This window comes from Hemitrygon akajei, chromosome 7, assembly GCF_048418815.1.
Source record: "Hemitrygon akajei chromosome 7, sHemAka1.3, whole genome shotgun sequence".
Classification (NCBI taxonomy): Eukaryota; Metazoa; Chordata; class Chondrichthyes; order Myliobatiformes; family Dasyatidae; genus Hemitrygon; species Hemitrygon akajei.
Genome location: NC_133130.1, coordinates 89,196,482 through 89,218,637, shown reverse-complemented (window position 1 = coordinate 89,218,637; position 22,156 = coordinate 89,196,482). Strand labels below are relative to the sequence as shown.

Sequence of the window (22,156 nt, the reverse complement as noted above, 5' to 3'; positions counted from 1 at the left end):
GCTAAAGTGGGAATAGAAGGAGAGGGAAGGGGAGGGAGAGAAAAAAAGAAGAAAAAAATTTTCAGAAGGAGAAATTAATATACATGCCATCAGGTTGGAGGCTACCTAGGTGGAATGTAGAGTGTTTCTCCTCTATCCTGAGAGTGGCTTCAATGTGACAGAAGAGGAGGCCATGGACTGATAGCTAAAACAGCTGTTAAATTCTGTGTTGTTGAACAGTCTCTTGCACTATGAGCTTTACCCTCAAAATAGAAGCTTCTGTATGAGGTGTAATCAAGTAATTAGAGATCTCAATGGTTGTGTAAACCATTATTAGTAAATCCATAAATTACTGATGCACTTAACTTGATAATTTTTGACAGTTTGTATAACATGGTTTATGTTGAGTCACTTCCTGCACCTTAAACCCAGTGTTGATTGGTAAAGACTGTGGAACCAGTTGGCCCTGGCATTGAGCAAGTTTAGGGATGCAATTAGTAAGCTACTGTAATAGCAATATAGCACCATAGACTGCATCTTCTATTGGTTTTCCCAGTGGCTCCAGCAACAGAAGCTGTAAGCATGGATATAATTAAATCACATCAGGCACCACTTTAATAATCCAGCAAAACCCAATTGCTTTCATTTTCTTGAACCTGAAATCATGCAATCCATTAAACATTAGAGATTTTAATGTTTTAAAAAAAGAATAGTTTCTATGTAGTTTGGTCTTTTTGCAGCAGTATTAGTCTTTAGCAATGATTGTACCTCATTGTATTGGGCCTCAGACACCGAACGTCATCTATAGGTATTGTTTTATTCAAGCTCAATCGATTATCCATTTGTACTCAATCACTTATCCTTATGGAGTTCCTTAGATGTGATCAACTTTGTGCTTCCTAAACACAATGCTACAATGATCTCCTTTTCCTCTCTCTCTCTCTCTCTCTCTCTCCACATAGAACTACCTACGTGTGGCCTTCAACAACATGACAAGCGGCTGCACAGCCAAGACTTTACTGGTACAACCATTTACTACAACAGAGGAGCTGTGCGCTCTTTGTGCAGCCAAGTTCCAAGTCGAGGACACTCAGAACTATGGGCTATTCCTCCTCATAAATGACACTTGGCAGCAGTTGGCTCTCGACACCTTCCCACAGAAGATCAAAGCAGAGCTACACAGCAGGCCTCAAACCCAGCTTTTCCATTTTGTCTACAAGCGCCTGCACAGTGACCTTCCCAACAACAACAACGTCGTTTCCGAGGAATGTAACAGAACTTCGTGATCAAGGATTTTTGCTGTCGTCAGACACCCTGAAGGCCATTTCGTTTTATTTGTGCTCACTTTAATAGCATGCTGAGGGTGCATGCTTTTCTAACCCAGTAAACCTTAACATGTGAAGCCTTGCCAATGTTCATGGAACCATGTGCAATGCTTTGCAAGAGATGCAGCTGGTTATTGGGTCACTGCATCATCTTGCAATAGGAATTCGCTCTGTGTGGCAAAGACCAGTTAGATGCAATGCATCAGTAAAACTGTCACTGTAGTTGGATGATTTGCATCCTGCTCTTAGACTTAAAACAAAAAGTGGGAATAAAATCAGTTTGGGCGCAGGCTGCATAAATGGTTTTATGTCTATAGGAAGACTGTTTCTGTGGATCCCAGAGACATTAATTTGATAGCAGTTGCTGGTTAACTGAGAGCTCTCTTATTATTATATTTTATAAGCCAGAATTTATTATTCTTGTAAACATCTGGGCATATAATGGTAACAATTAATTTGGGGATTTTTTTTATTATTCACTATGTATATTGTTTTTTTTTTAAATCTTGACCATAATGTTTGCGCTGATGAATGAAATTATCCTTTGGATCATTCTCCTTACACATGTTGTACAATAATGTCGTAGTGTGTCAGTGCTTTCTGTCTTTGGTATTCCGATTCGGCCCCGGCAGCAAAATGGATTACGGTATCATCCTGTAAAATATTCGGTGGCCTTTGTACAGGAAAGGGATTACTGTTCCAGGCACAGTGATCGGTGTCCATTTCCACATTGGTGCAGAACAGATTTATTGGAACAATGTCTGGGATTCAGGACTATAGATATGTGGAGAGACATTAGAAACCTAGGTTATTTTCCTTGGAATAGACATGTTTAAGAGGAGGTGTAATGGAGGTCTTCAGAATGATAGAGTGAGTAAGAGGAATGTTTTCCAGTTGATAGAATCAGTGATCAGCAGGCATCGATTTAAAACAATTGGCAAAGGAATTAGAGGTGACATTTGCAGAGCTGGAATTTGAGCAAAGGGCTGTAGCATCCCTATGAATCTGGAGAAAACACAAGGTGTGGGAAACAGTAAGAGGCTGTATGTTGAAGCACACTAATAGTGATTCAGTGTCACGCAGCCCTGCCACTTTGATCTGGCCCACGTCTTCATTCACCAGGTCCAACACTTGCCTTTATTGGATCTTGCTCCTCCTCATACAAGTCAGCAGGTTTGTGGGGGTGTGGCCAGGGTTAATCGGGGTGCGCTTATGGTTAGTGGGGGGGGGGGTGTCCCCTTGGACCTTAGGACTAGGTTTGAGGGTAGGGCTGGTGGATGTATTGTGGGGTTGAGATAGATAAGGTTATGGAGTTTTGTGTGGTGATGATGTGGTGCTTTGGTGGATAGGGTAGTATGGTGGCTGTGGGATGGTGGGGTTGTGGCCAAGGTTAATTGGGGTGCACCTCGGGTTACAGGGGGTTGTGTGCCTGCTTGGACCTTAGGATTAGGTTTGAGGGTAGGATTGGCAGATGTACATGTGGGTCTGGGAAAGATATGGTTGTGCGGTTTTGTGTGGTGAAGTTTGAGGTGCTATGGCGGATAGGGTAGTGTAGTGGAGCCACTTTAATTTGGCCCAAGCCTTTCATTATTTTGGTCCAACACCACTAGGCTTAATGAACTGGGTCTTCAAAGGGACGCATCATCAGTAATGCAGCCTGGGGACATTGGATGTTTCGGGTCTTTAATCATTAGACACTCTCTCCGATGCGATCCAGCCAGGGTTGGTCATGCCCAGCTTGTGTATATCCCATGGACCAAGATAATGAGAGGCATGTAATTCTGAGGGTAATGATATTTTTAAGCCTCATTACCTGGCCTGGCCTGGGATCTGTGTGCCTGGGATTTGCATGGGTTAAATTGACAGTGTTTACTGCAGATTCAGTATCACTCCACACTGTGATGGAGTTTAGTGGTGAGTTGTTTTCTGTGGACCCAGCTTGGGTTTAACTTACTGGTTCTCCCTCACCTAGCATGCTGTATCTAAGACAAGTGTTTATGAACACTAGATGCCCAAAGTGAAGCATGCTGTTTTCCCTATAAGTATCATCACTCATTTGATGAGAACAGAATTCATGTTATTGGTTCAGCCCCTTGGAGCTTTAATATTATAAAGTTGGGCTTTGTAAAGTGTGGATGAGGAAGGGATGGGGGTAAGTGATTGGCATAAGAGAAAAACAAAATGATTTGGTTTCTCAGAAGGTCAGAGTGAACTGAGCAGGGAAGAAGACAGACCTGGACAGATAATCATAGATTTGGCTTCTAGCTTTACCTCTCATTTACAGTAAGTCCACCTACTGTCATCCTTTGCTGCTGGGATGCCAGATGATATTCAGGGTAGAAAGGAAAACCTGATACTGTATCTAAAGTCAGTTGTTTACATTACTGTATCTTTACTGCAATCAATTGAAACTTCAACATTCCGAGCTAGCAGTTTTGAGTGTGCTATACTAAATGGTAACTTTTCAATGGCCGCTATCTTTACAACTTGCTTTGAGGACCCCACTACAAATTACTGACTGTAGTCTGCGTTGACCTTTTGCGTTATACTGTGAAATTAGATGAACTTTAAAGTACTTGTCTCATGTCAACAATTCGAGTGAAAATTCAGCCAAGATTAACACAATCAAACACTTCTTTGTGCTGTAATTGGACTGTTGTAGGAAAGTGGTTCTAAAGTTGATGGACTGAGTTCGAAGCACTTAAAATGAGTGGTGGGAAGTGGAAATCTTCACATTGAAACAATGAGGCCATTTGGAAGACTTGCTTCCTGGTCAGTAAACGGGAAGCACCCATGATACACTGAGCCTGTCCGATCCTGGCACTGTTAAATTTCCTGCTCTGCCTAAGTTTCTAGTCGACCTCATGCCAGTATTCACAACAGGAAAATCAGGAGCAGAGCCTGGATCTTTGAAACTCACAGTGGAGGATATTCTAGTTGTCAGTGGAAAAGAAAGAGATAACACACATAAAACCATGTCCGAACTATGAATCTTGTGATTCCATTTCTGATTTACCTCTGCAAATAAGCACTCCACAAGTGTAGTTGCTGGTAAGAGGAGTGCCTTCTGAAACTTTGTTAGTGTGCTCAGACTGGTGTACATTGTCTAGTCAGATTTGTTCCTACGGGGAACCTTGGAGTAACAAAAAAAAGATCATAGATAACAGGAGACTGCAGATGCTTGGATCTGGGGAAAAAAAAACACAAGCTGCTGGACAAACTTAGTGGGTGAGGCAAAATCTGTGGACCTGTTCTGATGCAGGTCTCAACTCAAAACACCAGCTTTTCTGTTTACCTCCCACAAATACTGACTCACTAAGTTCCTCCAGCAGTTTGTTTTTCAATAAGATCAGCAACCTGGGTCTCCAATCTTTCGCTCCTTCCTGGTTCATGGAATGGACAGTCCCCAGGAAAAGGGGATTTAGAAGCACCAAAGCTGAATGTGCTCAGTGATATCATTAAAAGTGGAGCACAAAATGCTCCACTTCCTTGAACCATTCCTTCCCGATAGCCTCAATAATATAATAAAGAGCCCTACCATGTTTCTCCAAACTGTCCCAACTGATTGTAGAATAAAATTATTATTTGCTTATAAATCCAAAGGAAAAGCTTGATGTTGAAAGACATGGAAGCAAATTGAGGCTAAGATAAAAACAGAATGGAATCAAATATTTTAAGTAAAATGCTATAAATCTGCTCCATATGCAGTTTGAATCTGCAGAGTGACTGGGCTCCATGTAACAAAAGGGTGGCATCTACATGGCCAGGATCTGACATTTTTGGCCTCTACAAAGGTGATTTGTTAAATAGGCAAAGATATTTCTAAATGCTACATGCAAAATTTTCCACAAATAGGGCACGAGAGGCATTTGTATCATTTGCACATCATCAAGTATGTAATCCCATTCTTGAGCTGCTCACTGTAGTCCTGGCTGTTTGCCAACTATTGGATAAATATCCTGAAGTCTTCCAAGCTTAATCTTGACTGCCATACAAAGTATAATATCTTTCTTAGCTGCAAAAAATGTTTCAAACAATTTCATTTCTGATTCTCTGTTCAACCACATAAGCCAGTAAGATATATATTCTGTACATGAGCCCCCCTTGATGTTTTCAGCAGTTGCAAGACTGATAAATCACAAGAGAACCACAGGCATTGGGAGTTGCCGTCCTGTGGGTTGTATTCATTATCTAATTTCTGGATTACTTTGTGATTTGACTCCCATGAATTGGCATTATATTCTTCTGAACAAGCCTGTAGTCCAGGAGTTTCTAGATTTCCATTAGTTTCATTTAAGTTTATCTTCTTTTATTTTCAAGGTTTTCATGAACCAGATCCTGGTTTTAACGCTCGTTTACTTGTATATTTCTAGAAAAGTTAGGCATTTTATGCAATGGCAGCTCATTCACTGGTTAATGCAAGTTTCTGTTTCAGTGATACAATTGAGCTTTGTTCTGTGCATCAGACGGTTTAGAAAGCAAAATTGACAATTGCCAGTTCAGTGTAGGTTATACCATTGTAAACTATGGGAACAAATTGTTAACCTAAAATTGGCTTGCATCAAGATTACATTTAGGTAGATTGTCTCTTTAATGAAACTGCATTTGTGATTTGTATTTGTAGTTTAGAGCAGCACTAAGAATTTGTATACCATTGTGACAAAAATACTTGGATACTTCAATCCAAACCCCTTTTATACTGTAGCCACATTCTGTGCATACTACGTACAACCGAAATATTGGATTTTGCACTCAATAAAAATTGAATGTTTCAGTTATGTAGTGTGTGTGTGTGTGTGTGTTTCAGTTCTGATACCTGTATATATTGCTATCTTGTTTCATTAACAGAGGGAAACATGAAGCTGTTTTCTTTATAATTATGTATCTTATCCAGTACTTTGGTGATCCGGCAGATAGCAATTAACCAGGAGTTAGCCTAAGCTAAACAACCTGTTGCTTGTGACCTGCCATTTTCAGAGCATGTAGTCATTCTTGTATTGAGCAGAAACAAGCCCTCTTCACACTTTCCCATTATCTCACCACAGATACTAACATCCAGCTACTTTGTTACAGCAATTTGTTAGTGCCAATTAACCTACTAACTCACATATCCTTGAAATATGGGAGGAGACCAGTGCACCCCCAGGGAAGAGTACAAATTCCATGTGACTGACGGTAGAGGTTAGCATCAAACTTTGTTCACTGGAGCACTGAGCTCGCAGCACTACAAGCTCTGCTATTGCGCTGTCCATGGAAGTGCATAACATCGACTTGGATAAATAAAAGCTGGGCCGACAGCTATTGAACCTTGTGCATGCAAAGCACAATGGCACCTAAAATTCAAACACAGAAGTTAACCAATATTTTTCATTCCCGTGCGGAAGTTTTCCTGTACGTGTAAAAGTAATTTCACAGCCCAGTGAAAGAAAGTTATCAAATGTAAGTTGCAGCAGCATCCTGTTTGTACAGCAAAAACTTTTATAACCAACTCAGCTCATGCCAAATGTCATCACATTTTTAGGAAGCATTTAATACAACAGAACCATTCCCATAAAATATTGCATTTTAAATGGTGGCTGCAGAATGATGAAATAATTAAAGCTGTAATCTTGCAGCTCCTTTGACCCAGTTCAATTTTGTCCTCCAGAGTTCTCTGTACAGTTTGCATGCCCTCCCCCTAACCAGGCTTCCTCCCACAACTTAGAGATGCATGGATGGGAAGGGCAGTTGACCGCTGTTCCTTGCCCTTAGCATATACACTCAGTGGCCATTTTATTAGATACCTCTGTACACCTGCTCGTTAATGTGAATACCTAATCAGCCAACCATGTGGCAGCAATTCATCGCATAAAACATGCAGACATGGACAAGAGGATCAGTTGTTGTTCACACCAAACATCAGAATGGGGAAGGAATGTGATGTTAGTAACTTTGACCGTGGAATGACTGTTGGTGTCAGGCAGGGTGGTGTGAGCATCTGAGAAACTGCAGATCTCCTGGGATTTTTGTGCACAACAGTCTCTAAAGTTCATAGAATGGTGTGGGGGGGGGGGGGGGAAACAAACAAAAAAAAAATCCAGTGAGTGGCAGTTCTGTGGGCAAAAACACCTTGTTAATGAGAGAGTGGCCAGACTGGTTCAAGCTAACAGGAAGGTGACAGTGACTCAAAAAACCATGCATTACAACAGTGGTGTGCAGGAGAGCGTCTCTGAAACCATGACACGTTGATCGTCAAAGTTGATTGTCTACAGCAGCAGGTGACAACATTGGGTTACACTCCTGTACCTAATGAAGTGGCTACTGAGTGTAGGTGAGTGGTAGATTCTGGGGAGGGAGCTGATATGGGAAAATAGAATTAGTATAAATGGGTATTTAATGGTGGGCTGAAGGGCGTGTTTATATGCTGTAAGACGCAATGATTAAAATAACATAACCTCGTCCTACAGCCAGTCCCTACAGAATTGCTGGTGCTAGCCTGAAGCTAAATTTTTGATCAATGTTCTTGTGAGTAGCTGTCAAATCACAAACAAGAGAAAATCCACAGATGCTGGAAATCCAAATAACACACGCAAAATGCTGGAGGAACTCAGCAGGCCAGGCAGCATCCATGAAAAAAAATTACTGTCAACATTTCGGGCCAAAACCCTTCTGCAGGACTGGAAAAAGTGAGGTAGCCTCCAACCTGATGGCATGAACATCAACTTCTCAAACTTACGGTAATGTCTTCCACCGCTCCCTCCCCGTGACTTCACTGTCATCCATCCCCTTTTTGCTCCCTTACCTTATCTTCTTGCCCACCCATCGCCTCCCTCTTGTGCCCCCCCCCTTTTCTTTCTCCATGGCCTTCTGTCTCTTCCACCAATCAACTTCCCAGCTCTTTACTTCACCCCTCCCTCTCCGACATCACCTGGTCTTTCTCTCTCCCCTGCCCCCACCTTTTAAATATACTCCTCAGCTTTTTTTCTCCAGTCCTGCCATAGGGATTCAGCCCAAAACATCAACTGTAATTTTTTGCCACCGATGCTGCCTGGCCTGCTGAGTTCTTCCAGCATTTTGTGTGTGCTGTGAGTAGCTGGTATGCTTTCCTATTTATTCCCACTTTCCTGTTTTGAGAATGGTGGGGCTAGTCATTCATAGAAAGTAATCACATCTGACCTATCAACCAGCTGGTTTACTGGATGGTTTGATGTTGTAGTGACACCTTTAATTTGCAGCTTCCAATTCATTTTCTGCATTTTTGTGTGTGAATTGCTTCTAATAATTAAAAAGAAGAACATTTTGTGAGCTAAAATCTCTCCATGCATTTAAACCAAGACTTTCTCTACACTATGTAATTAAGTTTGACACGAGTTTAGAAAGAACTTGAAAACTTCTGACTTCATCATCATTCTCCCAAATGTTTAAATAAATGATTTTAAACACAATTGTAGAGATACAGCAGGTAGTGTGAAAAGAACGTCGTTTCACCAGACTGCGAGGCAAATGACCATTCTGGCAAAAGGAGAAACTTGCACCACATAAACTCAAGAGAAAAGTTGGATTTCTTCTCTGTTTCTTCCTTACTTCACTACTATACATTTATTGTGATTTATGGCTTTTCATTATTATGTAGTACAATGTATTGTTGCCACAAAACAACAAATGTCACGGCATATGCCAATGATATTAAACCTGATTCTGATCGAGGAATAAGTATTAAAAAGCACACCAAGAAAAGCTCTTTGAAATAGTGCTATAGAATATCCTACATCAGTGAACCTTCTCGAGTCTTATTTAAGAGCTCATTTGCACACATCGGCTCAAACATTGCAGCTCTTACTACTGTTCTGATGTTGATAGCCTGTGTTTCTTCGCTCAAGCCTGTGCAGAGTATCGTTTGCCAGACGGAAGCAGCTGAAAGAGTTTGTGGTTGGGGTGACTGGAGTCCCTGATAATCCTCCGGGGCCTTTTTTATGCCCTCTGCCGTAAAAGTCCTGAAAAGAGGAAAGTTCACATCCACAGATTTGCTGGGCTGTCCACACCCACTCTCTGCAGTGCCCTGTGATTGAGTACAGTTCCTGTACCAGGTGGTGACACAGCCAGTCAGGTTGCTCTCGATGGTGCCCTGGTAGAAAGTCCTGAGGATTTGTGGACTCATGCCGAACTTCTTTGGCTCTCTGAGTTGAAAGAGATGTTGTTGTGCTTTTTCACCACACAGCCAGTATGTACAGTCCAGGTAAGATCTTCAGTGATGTATATACTGAGGAACTTGGAAAACGATCACCCTTTCAACTGCAGTCCCATCGATGTCAATAGGGGCTAGCCTGACTCCATTCCTCCTACAATTCACAATCAAGTCCTTCATTTTTTTCAACATTGAGGGACAGGTTGGTTCCTTGGCACCACAGTGTCAGGGTGTGGACTTTTCTGTAGGCTGTCTCATCGTTGTTGGAAATAAGGCCTATCAATGTCACGTCATCTGCAAATTTGATCAGCAGATCAGAGCTGTGTGTGGCAACACAGTTGTGGGTGTATAGGGGGCTCAGGACACAGCCCTGGGGGGCTGCTGTGTTGAGAGGCAGAGGTGAGTCTGCCTATCCTTACCACCTGCCAGCAATCCAACAGGAAGTCCATGATCCAGCCGCACAAGGTGTGGTGCAGGACTACGTCTCTGAGCTTCTTGTTGAGCCTGGGGGGAATTATGGTGTTGAATGCTGAACTGCAGTCCTAAACAGCATTCTCGCATAAGCATCCCTCTTTTCCAGGTGAGTGAGGACTGTGCATAGTGCTGTGGCTATGGCATCGCCTGTTAATTGGTTGTGTAGAAATAAAATAAATTCTAATTCTAAATCAGAGGGACTTAAACCCACTGTCTAAAGACATGCAAAATTGCCATCAACTGAGCTACAGCAGACATAGTAAAGAATGGCTGTACATCAAGAAGATTTCCTCTTGCTCTTTCAAATCTGTCATAGTTTAATTTCTCAACAGCCAAAAAAAAAAGCCAAACTATGCAGCAGGTCCTTGCTCTCTGAATGAAGTAATAGCTCGAATTAGCTTGTCATTAGAGCCGAGGTTGAAGTATCCTCACATCTGGAGGTAAGAGTAACATTATTGAGTCGAGTTTATGCAGCAAACTTAACTGGTTTAACATTAAGGGTTATAGACCACATTACAATAAAACTAATAACTACAATGCTGTCTCCTCTTGAAGTGTCACATCCATTTAATCCAGGTTAATTACTAACCTTGCAATGACACTGAAGTTATAGTAGGAAACCATCTTTATCAAAGTAAATTTATTATCAAAGTACATATATGTCACATATACAACCCTGAGATTCATTTTCTTTGAGGCGTTCACAGTAAATACAAAAAAAGAAGAAATAATAATAATAAATAAGCAATAAAAATTGAGAACATGAGATGAAGAGTCAATAGACAATAGACAATAGGTGCAGAAGTAGACCATTCAGCCCTTCGAGCCTGCACCGCCATTCTGAGATCATGGCTGATCATTTACTATCAATACCCGGTTCCTGCCTTGTCCCCATATCCCTTGATTCCCCTATCCATAAGATACCTATCTAGCTCCTCCTTGAAAGCATCCAGAGAATTGGCCTCCACTGCCTTCCGAGGCAGTGCATTCCAGACCCCCACAACTCTCTGGGAGAAGAAGTTTTTCCTTAACTCTGTCCTAAATGACCTACCCCTTATTCTCAAACCATGCCCTCTGGTACTGGACTCTCCCAGCATCTGGAACATATTTCCTGCCTCTATCTTGTCCAATCCCTTAATAATATTATATGTTTCAATCAGATCCCCTCTCAATCTCCTTAATTCCAGTGTGTACAAGCCCAGTCTCTCTAACCTCTCTGTGTAAGACAGTCCGGACATCCCAGGAATTAACCTCGTGAATCTGCGCTGCACTTCCTCTACAGCCAGGATGTCCTTCCTTAACCCTGCAGACCAAAACTGTACACAATACTCCAGGTGTGGTCTCACCAGGGCCCTGTACAAATGCAAAAGGATTTCTTTGCTCTTGTACTCAAATCCCTTTGTAATAAAGGCCAACATTCCATTAGCCTTCTTCACTGCCTGTTGCACTTGCTCATTCACCTTCAGTGACTGATGAACAAGGACTCCTAGATCTCTTTGTATTTCTCCCTTACCTAACTCTACACCATTCAGATAATAATCTGCCTTCCTGTTCTTACTCCCAAAGAGTCCTTGAAAGTGAGTCCATAAGTTGTGGAGACAATTCAGCGTTGGAGTGAATGAATTTATCCCCACTGGTTCAAGAGCCTGATAGTTAACTGTTCCTGAACCTGATGGTGTGGGTCCTGAGAGGCTCCTGTACCTCCTTCCTAATGCCAAGCTAGAGAGGGAGAGTATGGCCTGGATGGTGGGGGTCCTTGATGACAGATACAGCTTTCCTGTGACAGCGCTCCATGTAGACGTGCTCAATGGTAGGGAGGGCTTTGCCCATGATGGACTGGGTTGCATCCACTAATTTTCGTAGGCTTTTTCATTCAAGGGCATTGGTGTTTCCATATGACTGTGTTGCAACCAGTCAATATACTCTCCTCCACACATTGACAGAAGCTTGTCAAAGTTTTAGATGACATGCTGAATCTTTACAAACTTCTAAGGAAATTACTACCAAGCTATTATTTGGGACAGTGACATTAGAAACCAATCCTTGACAAAAAATGGATGTTTAGTGCCACTGAGGTTGTATTCTGCTTCATCCACACTTTGCAGAATTCCCTGCTTTGGAAACCAAGAATTCCAAAGATAAAATAGCTGGAAACATTCAGTAGTTCAGGTAACATCTTCTAAGAGTGGAAAAGAGTTAAATTTTCAAGTTGATGCCTCTATTATAACTGTAAATTTCCTGTGCTATACTGTCAGAGCTCCCTGCATCAATGTAGAGAACCCAGGAGAGAAATCAATGTGTTACACAACATATAGTTGTTCAGTAGAATGATTCATAGTTTCAGCCACTTCCCCAGTTCGACATGTGTGTTCATTTGACCAGTTCATGAGCTTATGTTTGTTAAAAGTTACACACTGTACTAATTACAAAATTTAGCTTCAGCACTGAGTTCTTATGAGTTCCTCCCACCCCAAAAAAAAGTTTCTCATTTTGGTTAGTTAAATCTATTTGCTTCTGAAACAAAGCTTCCTGACTCCACCAGATTCTTTTAAGGGCACAGACGGATGAGTCAGAGGCAGTTTCAATGGAACTCGTCACTTCTGAAAACAGGAAAGCGACTACGCCTGGACATAATCAGGATTGTTGTTTTGGACAAGAGAAGGAAAAAAGTTTGAGGCATGACACATTGGAATAATGCTATGTAAACACGGCTCTTGTGAAGCTCTATTCCTTCAAGGCAGAGAATAGTGGAAACAGTGTATTAAAAACATGCCATTTACCCTTGATCACTCCTCTGGTATGCTCCACAACAGCAGTTTGGCCCTACTCCGATAGTAAGATTTTTCACTGGTCTCAAGTATTGATTTTTTTTTCACTTTTGACAATACTAAAGTGGAGATGTTGTTTAATTTAATCTCTCACGGCAGGTCAGGGATAAAGGTGGATAAAGATGGAGATGTTGTTTAATTTAAGCTCCCAAGGCAGGTAGGAGATAAAGTTATATTGGCCATAGATCCCTAACTGACCACTTTTAAAAGGGACAGATAACTGATGTAAGATTGTAAAGGTCAAGGAGATGGAGCCAGAGGCAAGGGATGAGCTAGAGTTCAGTTCACTGCTTGGCGAAGCTTACTTGTCTCTGTGCTGAACAGAGGCAGTGGCCTGCAACTAACTGGACAATATGCAATATTGACTGGCTTCGTGGCTGTGAACTCACTTTCCTGAACTTTAGTTCTGAATCTTCTTTGCTTACTTTTTATTGCTTGCACAATTTGTTCCTTTTTTGCACATTGGGTGTTTGACGGTCTTTTCTTAATGGGTTCGATTGGGCTTCTTTGTTTTATGACTGCCTGTAAGAGGTATCTCAAGGTTGTATGTAGTATACATACTTTTATAATAAATGCACTTTGAACTTTGAACCAATCCTGTATCAGAAAACCAGTCATTTTAAGCTGCATGTTTCCAATTTAAGGATTTAGTTTTAATACCCGCAGGTTGGATTCCCAAGATCTCAGGAAACTGTACTACTGAGGACAGACAAGAAGGGCCGGGTTGGCCTGTACCTTTCCTGCATGCTGTGTGGGCCAGAAGAAAGTGGAACCCAATTCCTGGCCAATTTGCATGAGACAGACTTCCTCTGATTGGCCCGTGGCCATGGGAAATTCTGAGCTTCAGAGTTTCAGGCTTCCTAGTGCCAAATTATTTCCTCTTCCTTCTTCCTTCCTACATTGCAGATTGGAATCTCTTGGAAATACTGATATGGAATAACTTATCCTGACACTTCTATTCAGTAAGACAATTGCTACAAAAATAATTTTATTCAGATACATTTTAGGGATCTTTCCTAAAGGAAGTATTTCTAACCTGACGAGGTGGCGAGTTTTGATACTGTAAATAAAATTCCCTCCTATACTTGTTCCCGAGGCTAAGAAATTCAAACACCTCATTGGCAGAACCCAGGTATATTGAATTAGGGTGATCCCCAAAAGTAACCTGAGAAGAATCTTTTTACTTTGAGTGGGTAGAGTCTGTAATGAACCACCAGGGGAGGAGTGAAAGCAGATTCAGTCGTGACGTTCAAAGGATAACTGGATCAGTATCTGAAAGGGAAGAATTTGCTGGACTGTGGGGTGAATGTTGGTAGTGGGACTAATTGGATTGCTTTTCCACAAAGCCAGCATGTATTCTGATGGATGTGGATGAATGATATCTTTCTGGGCCGCAACCAATCTCTGATTCAGTAATGCATTTTTTTCCGAAGTGTTATGCAGTTAAGTTTCATTCCACACCCCAACCCCTCGCCCCCACCATGACTGAAACACAATGAGGTCTAATTTCAGATTAGACTCACATAGCATCACATGGGAAATTCAACCAGGTATTAGAGACTCTTAGAGTCTCCAAAAAAGCAGGCACATCATGACAACATTCCCTTTGCAATACTCCCTTTGGAGCATCATGAGGGAACTAGGGCTAAGCAGTTTGGAAGTAATTGTCATTGGAAATTAGGTCTTTCCTCTGCAGGACCCCTATCAGGTAAGGTTCTCTTTTACTGTTTACACTTTTGACCATCTCACCCTTCCCCCACCCCCCAACAGTGCACATCCTCTAGGGCCCAAGCCATGACCTCTTTGACCCTCCCAACATCCCAATCATGCAGAATTTCCAATCTTTCTATGGCCACCCTACTTCTCTTAATGCCTAACCCACTGACAAACCATCCAAGAGCTCTCAATAGAGATCACAGTCTCCAAACCATATTTCCTCATTCCCACTTGCCTTATTGCTACCTGTGATCACAAACAGACCCTGAAGCTCCACATGTCTTGTCCCTGTCCTACCCACCACACTAATCCAAGGAAAAAGCTTGTGACCATTCCTTCCACCGTCCCATGTGCTTCTTCACCCCCACCTGCTTCCAGCTCCGAATGGTCACATGGCCAATCCTAAAACTGCCCCATGCCTAGTCAAATTTGTCTGATTCTTTGGAGCTTGGAGACAACTGAAGTTTGCACCTTACTGTTTGTTCCCTGATCCAATCACACTTGGGAGCACTTAGGACTCAGAGGTTTCACGTCAACACCTGGCACTCAGCTCATTCCATTCTGGGGATCCCTGGTTGGCTGCAAAATCTTGCCGGGGGTTAGTGGCAGCTCTTTCATCAGTAAGTGGGATCGGTGTATGAGGGAGAAAAGTGAACGTGAACCCTGAATCCAGTGGGCTCCCCGTGGTAGAGGAATCGAGCCAAGACTTTGCATCAATCTTCACCAGGTGGGCATGTGAAATCTCCAGAAATCATAGTGAATCAAAAATAGAATTAATGATCAAAAAGTAGCATGATAGAGGTTTGTGGGCCTGAAAGCTGATTAATCCCAAGGATCAGATGATTTTCATCCCAGGGGTTTGAAAGAGATTACCTTAGAGATGTGGGTGCCATAGATAACACCTTTAGGCAAAATGTTGGAATCTTTAATGAAGATTGCAATAACAATAATAACATAGAATCATAGCATTTTAGGGTGTAGAAACAGACTATTTGGTCCAACTTGTCACACCAGCCAATGGACATTCTTCTGTATTAATCCCATCAGCCAGTGTGGTAAACTATGTATGCCTGTCTGGACACACCCCTCTGCTGACTGCTCCTGTGGCTCCTCTCACAGACCCCTGTATAAAGGCGATTGGGGCACTGCTCCTCCCTCAGTCTCCAGGATGTCATGTTGTGGTCTCTTGCTGCTAATAAAAGCCTATCGTTCGCCTCCCGTCTCCAAGAGTTATTGATGGTGCATCAGCCAGTACTAGAAACACAGAAACATAGAAAACCTACAGCACAATACAGGCCCTTCGGCCCACAAAGCTGTCCCTACCTTAGAACTAACTAGGCTTTACCATAGCCCTCTATTTTTCTAAGCTCATGTAGCCATCCAGGAGTCTCTTAAAAGACTCTATCATTTCTGCCTCCACCACCGTCACCGGCAGCCCATTCCACACACACACCACTATCTGCATAAAAAACATACCCCTGACATCTCCTCTGTACCTACTTCTAAGCACCTTAAAACTGTGACCTCTCATGCTAGCCATTTCAGCCCTGGGGAAAAGCCTCTGACTATTCACATGATCAATGCCTCTCATTATCTTATACACCTCTATCAGGTCTCCTCTAATCCTCCGTTGCTCCAAGGAGAAAAGGCCAAGTTCACTCAACCTATACTCATAAGGCATGCTCCCCAATCCAGGCAACATCCTTGTAAATCTCCTCTGCACCCTTTCTATGGCTTCCACATCCTTCCTGTAGTGAGGCAACCAGAACCGAGCACAGTACTCCAAGTGGGATCTGACCAGGGTCCTATATACCTGCAACATTACCTCTCGGCTCTTAAATTCAATCCCACGATTGATGAAGCCAATGCACTGTGCACCTTCTTAACCACAGAGTCAACCTACATAGTAGCTTTGAGTGTACTATGGACTCGGACCCCAGAATCCCTCTGATCTGCCACACTGCCAAGAGTCTTACCATTAATGCTGTATTCTGCCATCATATTTGACCTATCAAAATGAACCGCCGTACACTTAACTGAGTTGAACTCCATCTGCCACTTCTCAGCCCAGTTTTGCATCCTATCAATGTCCTGTTGTAACCTCTGACAGCCCTCCACACTATCCACAACACCCCCAACATTTGTGTCATCAGCAAATTTACTAACCCATCCCTCCACTTCCTCATCCAGGTCATTTATAAAAATCACAAAGAGTAGGGGTCCCAGAACAGATCCCCGAGGCACACCACTGGTCACCGACCTCCAAGCAGAATATGACGCATCTACAACTACTCTTTGCCTTCTGTGGGCAAGCCAGTTCTGGATCCACAAAGCAATGTCCCCTTGGATCCCATGCCTCCTTACTTTCTCAATCAGCCTTGCATGGGGTACCTTATCAAATGCCTTGCTAAAATCCATGTACACTAAATCTACTGCTCTACCTTCATCAATACTAATTTTATGCACTTAGTTTGTACGTAACTACCCTCTTCTCAGTCCTTCTTTACTATAGTAATTATCTGCATTAATTGAATAAAGTAATTGTAGTTTCTATTTACACTTTCTCCTGCATCCTTCAGATATATCTGGTTTCTCCTTATACGTTATACAGTCATACATTATACAATTCATCTTGCATTTTATACAAACGTTTGTACAATAAACTGTAAGCTGTGAGGCTAAATATACTGTGTTCCCCTCCTGTTGCCAACTAATTGTTTTGCCAATGAATATCTGCTTGTGAGGCTGAGGAAGGTAGGAGATGGGGAGGAGCTGAGCAGACAGTGTGCTAATATGGTGAAAGACAGGGTATCAAGACAATGGATCTAGAAAGCTACAAACAGTGTGGTGATCCCATCACTGCCTAAACCCTCACTGATTATCCTAAAAAACAATATTAGACAGCTTCCAGGGATACCCAAAAACAGAGCTCAACGTGGTGTCAGATGAGGTATCTTTCACAGTAATACACACAAATGCTGGAAGAACTCAGCAGGTGATGTAGCATGCATGGAAAGGAATAAAGAGACAATCCTTCATCCAAAACTTTTAGGCCCACATTGGGCAATGCCCGTCTTCCTTCTTCACACCATTCAGAGTTTATGGGGAATGGTGTGATAAACAAAGTAACATCCAATGAGCAGCAGTTCTGAGGGCAATAATGCCTCGAGAGAGGTCAGAGGACAATGCCTAGACTAGTTCAAGCTGATAGGAAGGTAACAATAATTCAAATGTTACAACAGTGGTGTGGAGAAGAACATCTCTGAATGCACAATATGTTGAAGTTTGAATGGAGAGGCTACAGCAGCAGAAGTCCATACCAGTTCCACTCCTGTGGCCATTTTATTAGGTACACTCCTATAGCTAATAAAGTGGACACTGAGTGTATATCTTTTTTTGTATTAAAGGAATCAAGAAATAATGGTATTATTAATGAAACTGGCATATTCCTCATTTTCATAAGCATACCCTTCCATTTTCACTTCCCCTCCCGCCAGTTTTCAGTTTGACAAGTTCCAAATGCACAGCTTGCATCTTATCTGCACAGCTGCCAGTCACTATTGACCGCCAAGAGGCAGGTTGCACAATACTCATGACACATTTCCAGTTTGCCCAGCTGGGTGAAGTGGAACAAAGGGAGACAGCTGGAACTAATTGAAGGAGGAGAGCAAGTCTGGGTGATCTAACCCTCATCTTCTACCTTCTTAACAAATTCCTGGGGATTGGGGTTGATTTACTTCCACTCTTATACTGAGGAGTGGATGATACCTCTGTGTGAATCCCCATAGAAGAGACAGTGCAGGCCACTTCGAGAAGGTTCTTGCTTAAAGGTGGGATTTGGACATGGTTAACACAGAACATTAGTGCTTAAGGTCAAAGGTGGGATTTGGACATGGTTAACACAGAACATTAGTGCTTAAGGTCAAAGGTGGGATTTGGACATGGTTAACACAGAACATTAGTGCTTAAGGTCAAAGGGAAGCTTTCTAAGGCCACTTATAAATAAGCAATTTCCACAAATGCATGTTCTCTTCTTTAATGTTCTCTTCTCGCTGCTGCCATCAGTAAGGAGGTACAGGAGCCTCAGGACCCACACCACCAGGTTCAGGAACAGTTATTCCCCCTCAACCATCAGGCTCTTGAACCAAGGGGATAACTTTATTCACCTCATCACTGAACTGCTCCCATAACCTATGGACACACTTTCAAGGACTCTTCATGTCACGTTCTTGAAATGTTTTGCTTATTTAATTATTACTTTTATTTTTTCTTTTGTATTTGTACAGCTTGTTTTCCTTCGCACATTGGATGTTTGCCTGTCCTGTTGGATGCGGTCTTTCCATGTGTTTCTTGGATTTACTATAAATGGCCACAAGAAAACAAATCTCAGATTTGTATATGGTGACAGATATGTAATTTGATTATAAGTTTACTTTGAATTTTGAACCCATCTGAAGAGTAAGCACCACCAATCATACCATTGTTCAAGGCGACTCAATTTTTCACCTTTAACCCTGCCTGCAAATAAAAGAAAAAGAAGAAAAAACATCCCAAGAGGCCCTTCAGTAATATTGACTGAAAAAAGGATGACTAAGGAGAGACTAGTTTCTCCTTCTGGGCTACTTATGTGTGGAACTGCAGGAGTTGTCAAGATTTTTAAGAAGTGTTTCTCAGTGCTTCTTAAGAAGAATATCATGGATGCCAAAGAAATGAGGATAATAAGTAGTGAGATCTTGAAAATAGGCATATTACAGGGAAGGAAGTATTTGTAGCCTTGAAACATAACTCCAGGGCTAGACCAAGTTAAGAATTTATTTTGACTTTGAAAGAGAAAGTGTACCGCTGGACTGTATGGGAGGCCAGGGAAGAAGTTGTGGAAGCCCTTGTAGAGATGCTTGCTCCATCATTAACATCTGGTGAAGTTCCAGAAAACAAGAGTGTGGCTAATGCTGTCCCATTGCTTAAGAAGGGTATCAAGGACGGGCGAGGGAACTACAGGCTAGTGAGCGTGACTTCAGTTGTAGGAAAGTTATGGGAGGGGATTCTGATGGACAAGATCGGCCAACACTTGGATAGGCAAGGCCAGATCAGGAATAGTCAGCATGGATTTTGTATGTAGGTGTTCATGCCTGAAAAACCCTTTGGAATTTTTTGAAGAGGTAACTAAAGAGACAGATGAATTTAAAACAGTGGATGCTGTCTCCTTGGAGTTCAGTGAGTGCACAGTTCACTGAAAGTGGCCATGCAAGTGGACAGGGTGCTGAAGAAAACATCTAGTATTCTGTCATCAGTCAGGACAATGAGTTAAGGAGAAGGGACATTATGTTACACTAATATAAGTCATTGGTGAGACTCCACTTCATGTATTGTGTTCAGTTTGGTCACCCTGTTATAGAAAAGACATTGTCAAGTTGGAGAGGGTGCAGAAGAGATTACGAGCAAGCTGCCTGGACTAGGTGGCCTGAGTTATATTAAAATGCTGAATCTATATTCCTTGGATTGCAGAAGAAGGAGAGGTGATGATATAGAAATACGTAAACTCATAGGGTGTATGAACAGGGTCATAGTCTTTTCCCCAAAAGGTGGAGAGTCCAAGAAGACACAAATATGGGATAAGATGGGAGAGATTTAAGAGATGCGACTCCTTTATACAAAGGGGGATGATTAACTGGAATGAACTGCAAGAAGAAGTGATCAAAACAGGTATAATTGCAGTATTTAAGAAGCATTTGGACAGGTACACGGAGGGAAAGGGCTTGGAAGGTTATGGGCTGAAATGAGCCATTGGGACTAGCGGGAAAGATACTGCAGTTGGCTTGGACCAGTTGGACCAAAGGGCCTGTTTCTGTGCTGTATTACTCTAAGTTTCTAAAAATAAAAAAAGTGCCCAAACTATAGGGATTGAGAACTTTTTTTTAACACGTAACTGTTTGTCGCAGAGCCACAAGTATAAAACAACAATGTTTATGGAGGGTAAATTAATGCTGACAATTTCTCTGGAATTTGTTCCAGGTAATGCTGCTTCGGAATCGATGCGATTCTCATACTAGACATGCTGAGGATGACATTACTCTGTGACCAACTCTCCTTTATAACATTTCCCAAGACATTGGTTTGTTTTATTACTCTAAGGTGTTAGTTGTAGAGGACTCTCAGAACAAAAATGCTTTAATTGAGCTACTCACTAAATAGGTCCCAGTTACTCAGGTCGGTTCCGAGATTCCTCACTTCGCCTACCAAACTCACCCATGCCCCCTACCCACGAAGACCTTGGCTCTGTGATTTCAAGCCCTAGCTCAATCCCCATTCAGAACATAATCCGAACTCCCACTCTTCAATTTGACCCCTGAGTCCTGGGTCTCACTCCCTGACCCACCCCTGATCATGCACTTCCCAATCTCTCTCTTTGAGTACTCCATGTTGGTGTAGTGACAAAGAAGAGTGGGTGTGGACCATTCTGTATGGCTAACTCTGAATGTCATGGATATTTTTGAATTAAGTATCACCAGAAGAAATAATTCCGGAACTAAATTCTAGGAGTTAATGATCTATTTTAAACAGCATGGTGGGGGCTTTTCAGTCTGTTAAATATATCGGTAAATGTGACAAAATATCAAATGGGATGCAGAGTTTCAAAATGGTGACACCGGAGTCATAATTGTGTTGGAGGCTCATTGTCTTTGCAATGACAAAGTTTGTCTTTGCAAACTGCCTGTTCAACATATCTCCAGCAGATGCCATGTACCTCTTCCAATACAGAAACTATGTGGCGTCTTGCACATCATGGGTCAGAAGATTATTTATGTGTGTATGTAAGGGAGAGACAGAGAAGGTTTTGTCGTGTTTGTGTGTTTTATATTGTCTACGTCTGTGAAATATTGTGTGTATGATAGATGAGAATCACAAAACCAGCAGTGGTACTGCAACACCTCTATCAAATCCAGTTTCATCCCCAGAAAATTCAAATCCCATTTAGTAAATTGTGAAATTGAACTCATTCAAACTTACTCAATAACTTCGGTCAGTTTTGTGCAAACACCAGATAAAATAAAAATTAATCATGATAGGTCTTTGCCAGATTCCATCCAGCTTACTTAGGCTCTTCAGAGAAGCATGATTTAATCTATATTTAATTTGTTAATTCTTAAAAACTTCTGAATTTTCCAATTTGGGATGCAGTAGCTTGATGAATAATCCTTTAGGTTCAATCAATGGTCAACAAGGATTTTTGCTTCCTGAATACTTTTTGGTATATGTTATGGATTTTAGGCTGCTGATTGTGAAATCACCATGAAATTTGCCTATCATGCACTTTTTTTAAAAAATTGGCTATATTTGTTTTATCAATTCATAATTCAAGTCAATTAAAATGTTGCCCACAATGTAGGCTGAAAAGTTTACTATCTTGTCTGGGCATGCATGGGCATGCTTAGGCAGGGCAAATGCACCTTGGCAGGACAGGTTTTAGAAAGGTTATAAACTTCCGTGAAGGATTTTGATATTTGAGACTGATGTTTCTCAGAGTAACTGAAGTTAAGATTAAGGAAGGCATTTTTGTTGGTCCACAAATCAAACAGCTCATTAGTAATGCAGAATTCAAAGAATTTCAAGTGGGAACGGAGAAAATCACATGGAAGGCATTCAAGGATGTTGTTGAAAATTTTCTTGGC

General features: G+C 41.8%; 1 protein-coding gene across 12 annotated transcripts in view; it reads left to right on the top strand.

Moving 5' to 3' along the window:
* The window catches only part of LOC140730654 (ras and Rab interactor 2-like), a 175,909-nt gene extending 169,827 nt beyond the window's left edge, over positions 1-6,082 (top strand). For all 12 annotated transcript variants that reach the window (XM_073051402.1, XM_073051400.1, XM_073051391.1 and 9 more), the window contains one exon: positions 942-6,082. In XM_073051402.1, coding sequence (XP_072907503.1) covers positions 942-1,265 — 324 coding nt within the window. In that variant the 3' untranslated portion in view covers positions 1,266-6,082. The remainder of the gene's footprint in view (positions 1-941) is intronic.
* The last annotated feature ends 16,074 nt before the right edge of the window (positions 6,083-22,156 follow it).